This window comes from Asterias amurensis, chromosome 2, assembly GCF_032118995.1.
Source record: "Asterias amurensis chromosome 2, ASM3211899v1".
Taxonomy (NCBI): Eukaryota; Metazoa; Echinodermata; class Asteroidea; order Forcipulatida; family Asteriidae; genus Asterias; species Asterias amurensis.
This window is the reverse complement of record NC_092649.1, coordinates 8,855,403-8,869,540: the sequence shown is the minus strand read 5'-3', so window position 1 is coordinate 8,869,540 and position 14,138 is coordinate 8,855,403. Positions and strand designations below refer to the sequence as shown.

The 14,138-nt window shown below is 37.7% G+C and overlaps 1 protein-coding gene across 1 annotated transcript; it reads right to left on the bottom strand.

The window, feature by feature from the left end:
- Window positions 1-13,817, bottom strand: LOC139954272 (actin-related protein 2/3 complex subunit 4). The gene is made up of 6 exons (XM_071954002.1): window positions 13,678-13,817; window positions 9,319-9,437; window positions 7,373-7,484; window positions 6,491-6,586; window positions 4,841-5,011; window positions 1-3,634 (listed from the first exon to the last, which is right to left on the bottom strand). Exons 1-6 carry the CDS (start codon window positions 13,678-13,680, stop codon window positions 3,629-3,631), a joined length of 507 nt encoding a protein of 168 aa, XP_071810103.1. The 5' UTR covers window positions 13,681-13,817; the 3' UTR covers window positions 1-3,628.
- Window positions 13,818-14,138: the final 321 nt, after the last annotated feature.

The following is a 14,138-nucleotide window of genomic DNA, read 5'->3' as shown; positions in this document are numbered from 1 at the left end:
TAAAATATATCTCAAAGCTTGCTGTTCAATTTATTTATTATTAAATGACTTGAAATTTCACAAAAGATTAAATGCAAGAAACAGAACGATTCCACAATGGAATGTGTTTGAGATAACTTTCAAGCAACAAGGGTTTAGTCTCAAGAGTTAAAGGAGCTTCAGTTTCATGCAAGCAAAACAACAAATCAGAATTACGGACTGTTTTATTAAGGTGAACTAAACTAAAATAACTGCTGCTAACTATACACAGGGTTTGAACTTACAAGCTTTGTGGATTTGGTTTTTAAGAAATCATTCTTAGTCTTGATAGACCCCTTTGCATAGACCGCCATCGCTAAGGTCAAACAATGGAAACGTGCATTGCACAACTCTCAGCCAATAGGTCTTTCTTTGACCTCAGTGAGGGCACTTGTTTGAGCTTGTGACGTTATTCACAAGGGGTCTATACCCCAGGTACAACCCATCGCGAAATGAGTAAAGTTTGGCCGAGGTAAAAAAAATATCTCTGGCGAGTAATATTAAGATCATCACTAATATTTACCCCTGCTCATCAAGACTTAGGCATTCTTGAAACCATCTCAACTTCTGTGGAGTACCCATACACCTGGGTGTTGAGAAGAAATTAAAGTTAAATGTTTTCGCTAAAGAACACAATATGTCAGGATCAGGGGCCAATTTCATAGAGCTGCTTAAGCAAAACAAAATGGTTAAGCACGAAAATAGCTTGCTTATTTTACACATGTTACAGGCCAAAATTTCATGCCATATTCTTTGCTTGTGACTGGTGTTTAGCTGTTGTTTACTTGGCATAACAATTGGGTGGAGTCTTGGCCGGTAATCTGATTTTACAAAGCATAGATTTGTTTGCTTAAGCAGAATTTTGTGCTTAAGCAGCTCTATGAAATTGGGCCCTGAGCTCAAACCCACACTTTGACTAAAAAAGCGATTCCACAAAGCACTTGGGTTCATCTTAAGACGAGTTGTCATTATCACCATAGAGATTTGTATTATGACATCACAGTTTGCTTAACAATAGCATTGATACACAACTTCAGATTAATCTTAGTTCCTTGTGAAATCGACTTCAGAACTTGAGTTCGCCGCACTAGACTGCTCAAACATGACACACCAATAACTGGTAGTTATGGAAATTTATCAACACTTTTTGGTTATCTCGTTTCTACCATCCAAGTTATTGAAAAGCATTAGTTTGTTATACTGCTGGTAGATTTTTTCAACTCCCTTTTAAGAGACACTCCATTGAGGTAACTGCAATTCCAGCAAACAAGAAACTTAAATTACTGCCAAGCAGCAGGGGCACTGCTTATTCACCCTGCCCAGCAGTCATCTACTGTGTAGTTACTCAATCATTCACCTGAGTAGTACACTGTGTATATGGTATGGTACCCAGACTACTCTCAAAAACAGAAGAGAGTGAGAATAGTCTCACAACATACTGGAGAATAAATATCAAACAATTTTCCATTGCGCCATTTTTTTGTAAATGTTCCTTAAAAGATAATGCCACATTTTTAGTGTCGTACAAATGAAAGCCTATTTTCTCTTTACATAAATAATATGTGAAGTTAACATAATAAAAACGAGGGAAGAAAAAAAGGTTTAGTCTATAAGCTGTCACCAACATACAAATCCTAGCTGATTATATTGTTTCTTGGCACAGCAAACCAGTCTACTCTTTGGCAATACATTGTCAGCATTTCACCAACAATTCAATACCAGACACATTTTAAAAACTAATGAAAAATACATGAACATGGAGTTAAATTTCAAATTTGTTCTGAAACAATTATGAGCAGAAATTACCCTTACTTTGTTTAGAAGTCTTAACCGGTAGCCATCTTGGTCGGTCTGACACACAAGTCAATGCAGGTGAAACAGAGGCAAGGTGTCTTATTGAGGCCTGGGCCCAATTTCATAGAGCTGCTTAAACAGACAATTAATTTAGCTGAACAATTTTGTGATTAGCAACAATTAGCAGGATATCAGTCAGAAATGGTGCAAGTGACATGGTATTTTGGTTGGTAACCATAGTCTGGTAAGCATAATTTTGTTGTGCTTAGCTACTTTTTTGCTTGAACAGCTCAATGAAATTGGGCCCTGACATGAAAGCCACAGAGGCTATGGCCTCTTTTGCCCTGGTCTTGGCCTTGGAGGCCTTCAAAAATGCCCCAAAGGCTACCACACACAATAACTCATTTAATGGTATACAAAGACTATTTCTATGATGTAGACCAATCAGACAAAACAAAAATGGTAGCGCCCTCTGTTGACACCGTAGCAATGACGCGCGGTGCTCAACTTTTGCACGCCCGGATTGGTGTATAGATCACGTGTACAAAAAAGTTCAAGTCTAAACTGTTGTGTAAAAAATTGCCTGTATATCCCAAATCTGTATAGTTTGGATACAAATGGCCATTGTAGTTCAGCAAATCCTTCTGCTTGATTTTGATGGATTCAGAATGGCAAGGATCAAGTGGTAACCCCTCATCAATCCGTCTACAAGATATCAAGCAATATTAAGGTTTACAAATCTTTGTTTGTTAAGAAAACATACTTTTTTATCTAACACTAAATTTCGCTGTGTTGCTTTTGGTTTCACAACACAACGTTCTTTCTACTTTTGAAAATAATTATTTATACACTTAAAGTTCTGAAATTGAAATTAAATATAACAAAAATCACTTAATCTATTTGAAGAAGTTACATGTATTTAATTTACACACTAGTATCACATAAATTCTTGTATTTGTTTCTTCAAAACTGATTACAAGTTTTCTTGACCATTAGTTTAACAATCTGCCCAGCATGTAATGTACAAGGAATTTCGAAAAATGAAATCATGAGAGTTATCCAAAATAACATGATGTTTTTGATAAGCAATAAGCAATTTCCAATACAGTGCATCCTCTATAAGTTTACATCAGGCAGACCAGTTCCCCAAAAGCAATCACACAATGCAGCTAAAACAGGCATTTTGGGACCTTAAAGGCCCGGTCACACAGGCCTCGATAACGAGAACAAAAATGAGAATGTTAGAAATGCACGCCCTCCATTGGTTGAATAAGCTTGGGCGTATTCTGTGTGGAGCAATTCAACCAATAGATTGCGTTCTCTTTGCGTTGTTATCGTTATTGTTATCGTTTTCGTTATCGCTGCAGTGTGACTCAGCCTTAACACAGCTGTCTTGAATGCGACAAACATTCACAAGCCTCGTAAAAAATACCACCTCATGTCAGAAACAGAGAAATTCTTACTTCTGCGAGACGACTAAAATATTGTCACATTTTACCATGATGCGCTTTGAAATTGGCCAAAACTGTCCCGGCCAAACTGGAGAGGGCACACTGTATTGCAAATCGCCTTTTATTAGAACTACAAATAAAAATCCACCAAAATTGTTTTCCCCACGTTGCATTGAATGTTCATGGCAAAACCAAGGAATCGCTCCATCAATAGGAGGTTGTACCCATCTTGGATGTTTAGCCGTTCTTTTTGTTTTCTCCCCATTCCCTTTATGACGCGAGTTCTTTCCCCCAAGGTGATGGCCATGATGAACCCCGTCTCCCCTCCCCCTAAGTGGTCCGTGCTAAGCTGCATCTGGGATTTCTCAAAACTGTGGAAGGGAAAAACAAAGTTTTGCATTAAGTCTCATTTCTAAAAGTTTTCATTGTTTTTTTAATATAGATACTTTCTCTATTTTAGCACCTTTTAAAACTACTTGAAGTATATTAGTTATGTATAGTATGAGCTCATTGGAGTCAAAACAAGCGTTTAACATTAATAATCATAATAATAATAATAATATAGAACACTTAGTATAGCGGATTGTGTGAGTATGCTTGTTTGAAAAGGTGAGATTTTAAGTTTGTCTTGAATATTGTGATGGATGGAGATGATTTGACAGTCAGTGGGAGTTGGTTCCACACCCGGGCTGATGCCACAGAGAATGACCTATTGCCCCAAAGAATGGAAGTTCTGGGCTGATGAAGCATCAAGAGCTCATTAGAACGCAGTTCAGTGTGTGCTGAGGTGTATGGGTGGATGAGGTTAATAAGGTATTCTGGCATGAGGTATTGTGACATAACAGCCTGCCACTGTTGTTTGTCATTACATGTATATATTGATCTCAATGGGGGGTTACGTCTAAGTGTTCATAGATACCATCATATCACGGAAGTTTCTCGGCTGTCGATCTGCGCCAAGGTTCTACCAATCATGTTGAGTTTCTACACAATTTGCTCAGTCGACAAAAAACGCATCCCAGAACTAATTAGGAGCACCTATATTGTCCTCCATTGTAAAGTCAGGGTTTCATTATGGCAACAATATTTTCTAAGGAAAACGATTATTTCAAGAAGCTCTTAAAAAAAGCGATTTGAAGGGGTTAATAGTAGTTGATAGGGAGTAGAGTCCTTAGGCATACAACTGCCCGTTGAAAAAAAAAAAAAAAAAGGGAAATTTTAAAAGGCACAACGCAAGTGTGGAGCGAGGCAGTCGAAACGCCACGGGACATGAGACCCACAATGGTACCCTAGAAAATGTTGAGGTTTATTATGCTCTAAGGTGCATTGTTAGCATGTACTAGGCTTATTTTACATGATTGTAGTTGTACACTGTTGTTGCCAGGCATATATTAGGCTTTAAAAAAAACCCGGAAGAGTTGCATGCCTGAGTCCTTGTGATCTGTGACAGATAAATATGGTTTTTATAATTTGTGTTATTACCAATATGAATTTGAAGAAAAAAAGAAGAAAGAAAAAAAAAAACGGTTTGTGGGGGAAGTATTAAAAACAAAAACCAGATATTTGTTGGAACTTACACTCTTAAGGAACTCTTGGGCCACTATACGGGCCCTGGCATTGACGCTTAATTTCATCTCGCTGATTTCTTTGTCGATGTCTTCCATAAACTGGATAACAAAGTCTACTAACTTATCCTTAAACATCTGCTCTGTGTGGAAGTTGGTTATGAGGAAGCTAATGTCGTAGCCCTGGATAGGAAGTTGAAAAGGATTGAGAGTCAGTAACAAACAGGAAGCAATTTCATAAAGTGTGTAAGCACAGAAACTTGCTTAGCACAGAAACCTCTTGCTCAGCAATAATAATTTAAGATCCAAAATACCACCTTTGCTGCAACTGGTAACCCACTCATTTTTTGCTCAGCCAAAAAAATTGCTTATTTTTAACATCTTTATTTAAAGGTTTGCTGTTATACAAAGTAATGATGCTTTTAAGTTAACCTTGTCATCTGTATACAATAATTCAATTGGAAAAAATTATTTTGTACATTCCCGTGTATTTGTAAATGATTTATTTTCTTTAAAAATAATAGTCTTCAAACGCCCACTTAACTAGTAGGCCTGGGCGATCAATTCGAATATCCGGTTAATGGCGAATAGGTTTTCCTATCCGTAACCGCGAATGCCTTTTTTTCTGAATCAGATATCTGCAATGGGCGTGAATACCTGTTTATAAACCGGATAGTCCTGTAATTACAACCAAGTAACCGGATATTCTTTAATTATCCGAATATCCGCGGACGTCGGGCGACAACTGACAGGAATGTTCGGTTTGTGTCCTTATGAAACTTCTATTAAGACAGCATAAAACAGCATAAATTAAGTATTAACTATGCTCACCTCCATAAAGAGTTAAAACAATGACATTTCTGACGTAATTTGTTCAAAGATTACAAAAGTTTTCCTTCACGTAGAGTCAATCACGATCAAAAGAAAAAGCAAATCGCCATCTTTAAATTAGATCCGGTTATCACTATGAATGAACCAAGTGGCACTGTCTAAAACTGATATCAATCCGCCAATAAGATCTCATTCACAAACAAACAGCGCCCTCTAGCGGCAAAAAAAACCCTCCTTTTTTTTAATTTTATTTTTTTAGAAAACGCCCTCTAGCGGCGAAAAAAAAATATTTGAATAGCCGGTTAATTTTGGATAGTTGGCCAGCGGTAACCGAATACCAAAAATTCACTATTCGCCCAGCACTATTAACTAGGTCACTCGCCGACATATGGCTGGATTCCCAAACCTTTAAGCTGTCTTGCAGAAAATACTGCTTAGAAAAAATGGGTGGTGAACCAGTCGTTACAGGTGTCAGTGAATTGTTGCTGGGGGAAACTGTTTCTGCTAATCAAGATTTGTCTGGGCTTAGTAAGTTTTGCTATGAAATTGGGCTGCACTCCCAGGTTCATAAAACTTATTAAAAAACGCAACCAAAATGATTGTGATATAGAGATCAGGTGAAATGGGTACAACAGACTAAGACTATACCCCAATAGATGGCTACAGCCAGGGCTGGAACTCCATGTCATCATGCATTGAATTATTCTCTTTGGCAACTTTAGGACCTGTGGTCCAGTGTAGAATTCACGCCCTGCCTAATCTTCCCCCTCATTTCTGGGAGTGTTAATATGATTAATCCGTTCCCTCAGTCAAACCTTAAAAGCTACTTACTTCCACTGGTTTCCTCCTAAGAATGAAGAAGTTTTCTGCCCTAAGCATCATGAAACGCATAAACTTGTGACATAGAATCTTCTCTATTTCATCAGCCTGTCAAGAAAAACAAGTCATGAATTCAATAAATTGTTAAAGGGTGAGCTTCTCGCAGCTTATTTATATTAGAAACTCTACCCTAAAAAATAAAGACACTGACCTACATGTATTGAAAGTTTTTAAGATGTCCAGTCTCAAAAAGGATACTGGGGTGTCCAGAAGAAAAAAGAAAGGGAATGAGACCATGAAGACAAAAGCTAAACATAGTTCAGACCATCACATGCCTGGAAGTTCCTTTTTGATAACTTGCCCAAGCAACTTGGAGCAAGTTCGAGTGTGCACTATGGTTAACTAAAGGTTGACCATTTGCACTCGAACCCAGGCTGGTCGACCATTGGTTGACTAGTATGGTCGACCATTTGGAACCAGCCTCATGATCATGGTTTCGTCACTGGTCCCAACAGCATGTTCCATTCTAACACGTGTAAAGCGCAGAGGGGAACCAGTGACACTGTAGCAAAAAGGCGGAAAGGTTGGCTAGACTTCCAAATGAGTCGTTCGAGTGAGTGCGTCATTGGGCATGTGTACGTTGCTGGTCTATGGTCAACCACGGGTCGACTATTTGTGCCCACTCGAACTTGCTTGAAGGTTCAATCAGAGAATAATGTGCAAAAAAAGCCAAACAGACTTAGAACATGGGAACGCAAGCAAACCAAAAACAAAATCACACAACTGTTTCACTGATACTATTACTCACCTCTTTTGAGTTTCTATTAGATTCTAACATTGATGTATTCACAAACATTCGATCAAACAATTTAGATGAAATATGACGTAACTTACTTGCTTGATGCTGATGCTTATTCGGATGGAGTTAATGGAACCCTCTATTAGAACCTTCTCTTTTTCATTGCGACTGACTATGACTGGCATTAACAGAAGCTCCTTTCCACTCCTGAAAAATGAATCAGTTACATTCACCAGTTAAAGAAACACATTGCCTTGGATCGGACGAGTTGTTCTATAAAAAGCATTCATAACCATTTGTTATAAAATGCATAACTTGTTGGAAAGATGTTTTAAAAGTAGAATACAATGATCCACACAATCTTCCCTCGAAATTGCGTGTTTTTTTTTTTCTTTTGCAAACAAACCTGGTCGGCCATTTATGGGAGTCAAAAATTGACTCCCATAAATGGCAGACCGTGTTAGTCGACGGAGTAAAAGTAAAAAACAACGCAATTTCAAGGCGTGTTTGTGTGGATCATTGTATTCTACTTTTAAAACATCTTTCTACCACGGATATGTATTTTATTAAAAACAGTTACAAACGCTTTTGAAAGACCAACTCGACCGATCCAAGGCAATGTGTTCCTTTAAAATAACAATAACTCGGTCTTATAAAACGCTTAGTTACATTCAACAATTAAAATAATGATAATTATAAAAAAGTTAGGTTGTATACTGTGCTTTTTATCTCAGTATTTTTGTCAATAATAATGACAATAATAACTAGTTTTTATATCGTGCTTTATCTACGAGCGTCTCATCAAAGCATTTGACATTATTTATTCATTTCCAGGTTGTTTGAGTTGCTTGAATAGCAAGGCCCATTTATGTAGCACAATGTTAGAGGTTACTATGTGCTATTGTGCTGCGGCACATTCAGAAGCCACTTCCAGAATCACAGGGGAAAACCCCTTCTCTTAGCAATAAGGGTAATTGAGTAATTGTACCCTGCATTACACAACACACGGGACCTGCCGCTTTACATCCCATCCGATATTTCAAAATGAAAATTGTTATTCAAGAAGTTCTAAAAATGTCTGCAAAATTATGCTGCAGGCGGGCACAGAAAGTTTATTAAAATACCAAAGTGAAGTGGTTAACTCTCTATAATAGTGATTTCAATTAATGTAAAACATGTGTCATTCCTACATGTATAAGTCAACACTGGAAATAAATAATTGATTTAAAGGCACTTGACACTATTGGTAATTACTCAAAATAATTGTTAGAATATTTGGTGACATGCAATGGAGAGCTGTTGATAATATATAACATTGTGAGAAACGGCTCCCTCTAAAGTAACGTAGTTTTCAACAAAGAAGTAATTTTCCACTTAAATATTTGAAATTGATTACGAGACCTCAGAATTAGATTTTGAGGTCCCTAAATCAAGCTTCTGAAAGTACACAACTTTGTGTGACAAGGGCGTTTTTTCTTCCACTTTCCTCTCAAAAGTTTGACGACCAATTGAGCTCAAATTTTCACAGGTCTGTTATTTAATGCACATATTGAGATACACCAAGTGAGAAGACTGGTCTTAGTGTCCAGTGTCTTTAATGGGGCAGGAAGGAAGGTGTGGGTAGGTTACGGAGCTTCGCGGAATATAAATAAGGTGACTGCTCATAGATATATTCAGACACCCCTGTGTTCCAACAACCCTATTCTGATAACCCCTTCTGATAATTTATACGCTAAGGTTAGGGTTAGAAAAATACACCAGCAGGCCTGATACTTCACGGAGGCAACGGAGGCGATTGCCTCCATTGCCCCTTGCCATTGCCTTGGTGCCCTTGAAATGCTCAAGTAGAAATTTACAATTTTCTCATAGGGTGCCCTTTGCCAAAGAGAAAATGCCTTGGTGCCCTTGCCCTTTCAAAAATGAAGCATACAGGCCTGCACTAGGGTGTCGGAACATAGGTATCAAAACACAGGGATGTCGGAACATACGGGTGCTACCATTTATACAGGAAAATATTTGACCCTAAGCTTATTTGACTCACCTTACTTCTACCTCTGGTTTGTTGTGTCTTTCTACCACCTGAGATGAGAAGTTCTCAAGGCACATGGAGGCTTGTAAGGTTGCCCTGACGGCCTGCAAGTAGGGCCTCAATGTGGCGGCCTGTGAATGATAATCACAATAAAAACTTTATAAAACCACCAAACAAAAGAACCCAATTCATAAAGCTGCTTTCAGATAAATAAAAAAAAGCTCAGCACAATAAAAGTTATGCTTAAATTTATTGTTTATTTATGTATTTATCTACATATTTATTTATTCAATTATTTATAGATTCAGTTATTAAATCTGGTTGTGAAGCTATAAATTCTTGGTTCTCACAAAAATTTCAGATGTGCGAGGAAAACCCCAGAGAGTTATTCCTGGGAAAACCTAAGCAATCAAGTCCTAGAGATGGAAGGCGATGGAAAGAAACCACTATGCGGTGCCAACTCGACTGTCCTGACTATGCTAACCCGACCGAATCTGCTACAAGATTAAGGTTAACAGCAAAAATACTCGTACTGTGTCACATGCAACTTCTTCGACTGGTTGGTATCCTGAATTGTGCCTTAGTGGTTTCACCACAATAATCTTATTGGGTGCGCCATTTTGAGAGTCAACGCATGTAAGTTTCTCCTGAAGACGAGCAGAGTATACTGTTTAAAACATCAAGACCAAACTGGCTCTTGTCAGAGCCACCACTCTTTCAAAAGAGATTTTACTCATGGTTGTACCCGCAAGTTTACTATTCATATCATATTTATAGTTACTCGCATGCAAGTTGGTCAATCAAAAAATGTCCTTTCTTTGCATTTCTCAGAGCTGCCAACATTATTTGCATCTTGCAATCAAAGAGATTTCGTACAACAATCAAGGAGATATTTAGAATTACATTCAACAAAATGGGGCAAAAGTTTCCATATAAATCAGAGAGATTTTGTTCATAAAGACATGGAGCGAGTGGTTTGTTTTCCGGGAATCTTTGGTAGCATCAGGGAGAGTTGGCAGAGCTCTGATATTGTGTTGATCCAAGACGGAATTATTAGATTTTTTTATGGGTCTGGCTTTAAATCTGGCTGTTCATTTTTCACTGCAGTTATTACTGGCGGTTGTTATTTCCTGCTTAGGAGTGACCTGAAGGTGGTTGTGGGCATTTAAAGGTGCTTTAGGCTAATACCATTATGTAACTCTCTGTGGCAGGATTAAACGTCATGTACGTGTATGCATGCAACAAATATCAGAGACTAGTCGAAAAGCCCCTTTCATACTAGAGCAATTAAGCAAGGGTCCCTTGCTAAATTGTAGCAATTGAAAGGACAAATTTTTTTGCTATGTCCAAGGTCCCTGATAAAACCTTGTCAAATAGATCTTGCTACATTTTACAACCATGCTCACATTAAGCAAAGGGCCCTTGTTGAATTTCTGTCGTGTGAAAAGGGCTTAAGGCTGTCTCCGTCCATTCCATATCCTTGGAAGGGAACCCCCCTCAAAAAAAAAAAAAAAAAAAAAGAGGGGGGGGGGCAACATTAGTTACATAGCCTGAACACACATTCCCCTCAGGACCCTTACGGTAAACTGAATGTTTGTTTTAATTGCATTCATGAGCTGTTAAAGCATCAAGGAAATGGCCAGCCAAAATCACTTGATCATTTCACTATACAACCCATGTACATACCATGGAGGAAGATTCTTCCTCCATGTACATACAAAGCACACTCAACTGAAGACGCTATGATCGTTGTGTTGCTGTTGTTGCTTTTGCTCTTCTTTTCTTTTTTGAAGATGTTCCTACACATAAGTTATTGGAGAAAGAAGGACCCTACTAAAATGGATAGGTTCCAACAATAATAGAAAAAGAGATTTTTAATGGTTGCATCCGACGACCCCCCCCCCACCCGCCTAAATAAACTATGTCAATAATTTAACATTTTCCATTTTGAAGACCTTTACAATAGAAATGAAACTGTACTATAAACTATGTCACTTAAACACAACAGTAAGTTAATTTACTTACATAATAACATTGACAGAACGAAAGTTCTTTTGATTTCATGTAGCAGGGAAATATTTGTTGTAGTTTTTAAACATGATGTACTGTATACATACAAACCCGTCGAGCCTTTATGCTTGAGCCTTTTGTAATGTAGCCCACCAGGCTTGTAAACTGTTCATTTTAGACGTCCACAAAAAGTTTTAGTAGCCCATGTTTTTTTTTACATTGTCATAAAAATACATGTATCTTCTGATGTGTTAATGGTAGTGATCAAAATTGAATGGTCAAATGAAGTTATATTTACTATATTTATAAATAAACTAACACAAATAACAATTGTATTGTTCACATGTATTTATACAAAATGATGAAATTGAGCTTTTTAAACTTGGTAGTTGCAAATTTTTCAGTTGCCCACATGGCAACTTGCAGAGGGCACCATGGCAATTGCTGTATACATTAGGTGTCATGGGTTATGTTTAGGGCCTGCACTTTAAAACAGCAGGTTTTACTTGACAGTGCATGCTAGGCTAGTGTTGAGGAAGAGACCTGCCCTTTAATAATCAAGTGCTTTCTATTTGAACATGTCTGATTTCCTCATAAAGAAGTTCCTGCCAACAAAAACAAAAACTTGTTTGTTTTGAATAAGTTCATTTCCCCTCAACGGTTCATTCCATAGCAATGACATTAACATTTTCATGATAGTTTTGACTTATTCAATGTAAAATAAGCAGGTTAGTTTTATTGCGTATTTCTACATTATTGATTAAAACAACTGAATGGTTCCAAAAACCAAAGGATTATTTTGTCATTAAAAGAGCTAGAAAACCACTTTAAAAACACAAGTAATACCAAGTAAAGACCAGTTGATGTCTTGACTATGTTTTAGTAAACCTGGTTCTCGGTTCAAAGTATAGCGCCATTTTAAAGCCATTGGACACTTTCAGCAAACAGTGTTGTTCAAAGGCCCACATGTCATGACATGGCTGTGTCATGACATGTGTTTAAAATAAATCCCTAATTCTTGATATCGAGAATTGATAATTGTTTTAATGTTTTCTCAAAAAGTAAAGCACTTCATGGATGAATATTTTAAGAGAAGTCTTTCATTATTACCTTCTGTAAACCCTGTAGGTTATTTGTAAATCTGTGAACTTTTTTTGGTGAACTACCAACCTCCCCCCATTACTCGTCACCAAGTAAGTTTTTATGCCAATAATTATTTTGAGTAATTACCAACAGTATCCACTGCCTCTAAAGACCACAAACTCAAAAGGCATGAGAGTGGTTGACCTTTGTTAATTGTTGGCAGGTCTGATACTTCATGGAGGAAACAAAGGCAGTTGCCTCCATTGCCCCTGGTCATTGTCTTGGTGCCTTTTAAATTCTCCAGTAGAAATTTACAATGTCCTAAAGTCATAGGGTGCCCTTCACTAAGGAGAAAATGCCTTGGTGCCCTTGCCCTTTCAAAAACGAAGGAAACAGGCCTGTGTTCATGGTGTTAGTATGGTAAACTGCGCAAGAATACTTTAGTTGACAAAAAACTCACTTCATGTTAAATTCATAGACCTTCTCTTGATTCTAGCCGGGTCGATTTTGCTGAATTGCCAAAACAAAGGCACTGTGGGAAGGAAGATTTAGCCCCTCTTTCCTTCCCAAAATAGAATGCCTTTTGGCCAACCAGCAAAATTAGCCAGGTGAATTGGTGATAGGCCTAAGGCTACATTTCAACAACAATTCCAACCCAAACATTAATTAAAAAGGAAATGAACAAACCCAATAAATAACTTATTAATCTAGTCTCTAAATCTAGGAACCATTTGTTCCAATGAACATGAGTTTTGCAATGGGAATAAATTAATTCTTCTTAACGATGTTACCATTCTCCAATCTCAACCATGTTAACGTAGGAATAACTTTGCAATGAATCATTGTTGAATTGTGAATACAAAATTTGGAGGTGGCATAATCTATACGGAAAAGTATTGAAAGAATCCAGATTCCAGAGGGCAGATCTGGAAAAGAACCCAGATCCCTGAAAAGAATCTGTTTTTTTTGCACAGTCAGTTACTGATTGATACCACTGATTGGAGTAAGATAACACAATAATTTTTAAAATTAGGCAATCCTAGGCGTTGAGCAAATATAGGGCCCGTATAAATTATTGTTCAAGAGTTGAAAACTTGAATTGAGTTTGAGTAATTCAATTGTTGTGTTAAAAATTAAGTTGGTCATGGTTGGAGTTTTCTCCTCAAACTTCAGCCACAAAATAATTGACAAATACCCAACTGTATACCTCAACATCTCATCATATCAGAACAATTGTTATCAACTCACAAAACTAAGAATTATACTGATTTTTCTTACCATGTTTAGACTTCCTTACAATGCGGAAACGCCCTGCACTAGAGTTTGCATGCACGTCAGTAGGCAATAATTGGACCACACTGGTACCCAAGCCAGCAGTGAGCGGCTGAGCAGTATCAAGGTAACGGAGCCAGTCTAAAAAGTTGGAGAACCAGTGCGGCGGACAGACAATAGCGCCACCACGAGGCCGGAAATACACCTGTTGGTCTACGTGTGTGTGGAATACATCTCAAAATCGGGGGGGGGGGGGTCTGCTTTTTCCCCTTCTTCTTCTGTAAAGCAGTGTTTGAGTGATAAGTGTCTGCTTTTTAATTAAACATGATTAACTAATTAATCTTGTTGGGAAAAAAGAAGCTGGTGTGAACTGTTTTGTTTACCCCTGTACCTCGAGAAAAAAAAACACTCTTAAAATTTCTTGCTCCCGCAAAACTAGGAATTTCCAAACACTAACATTAAAAAGG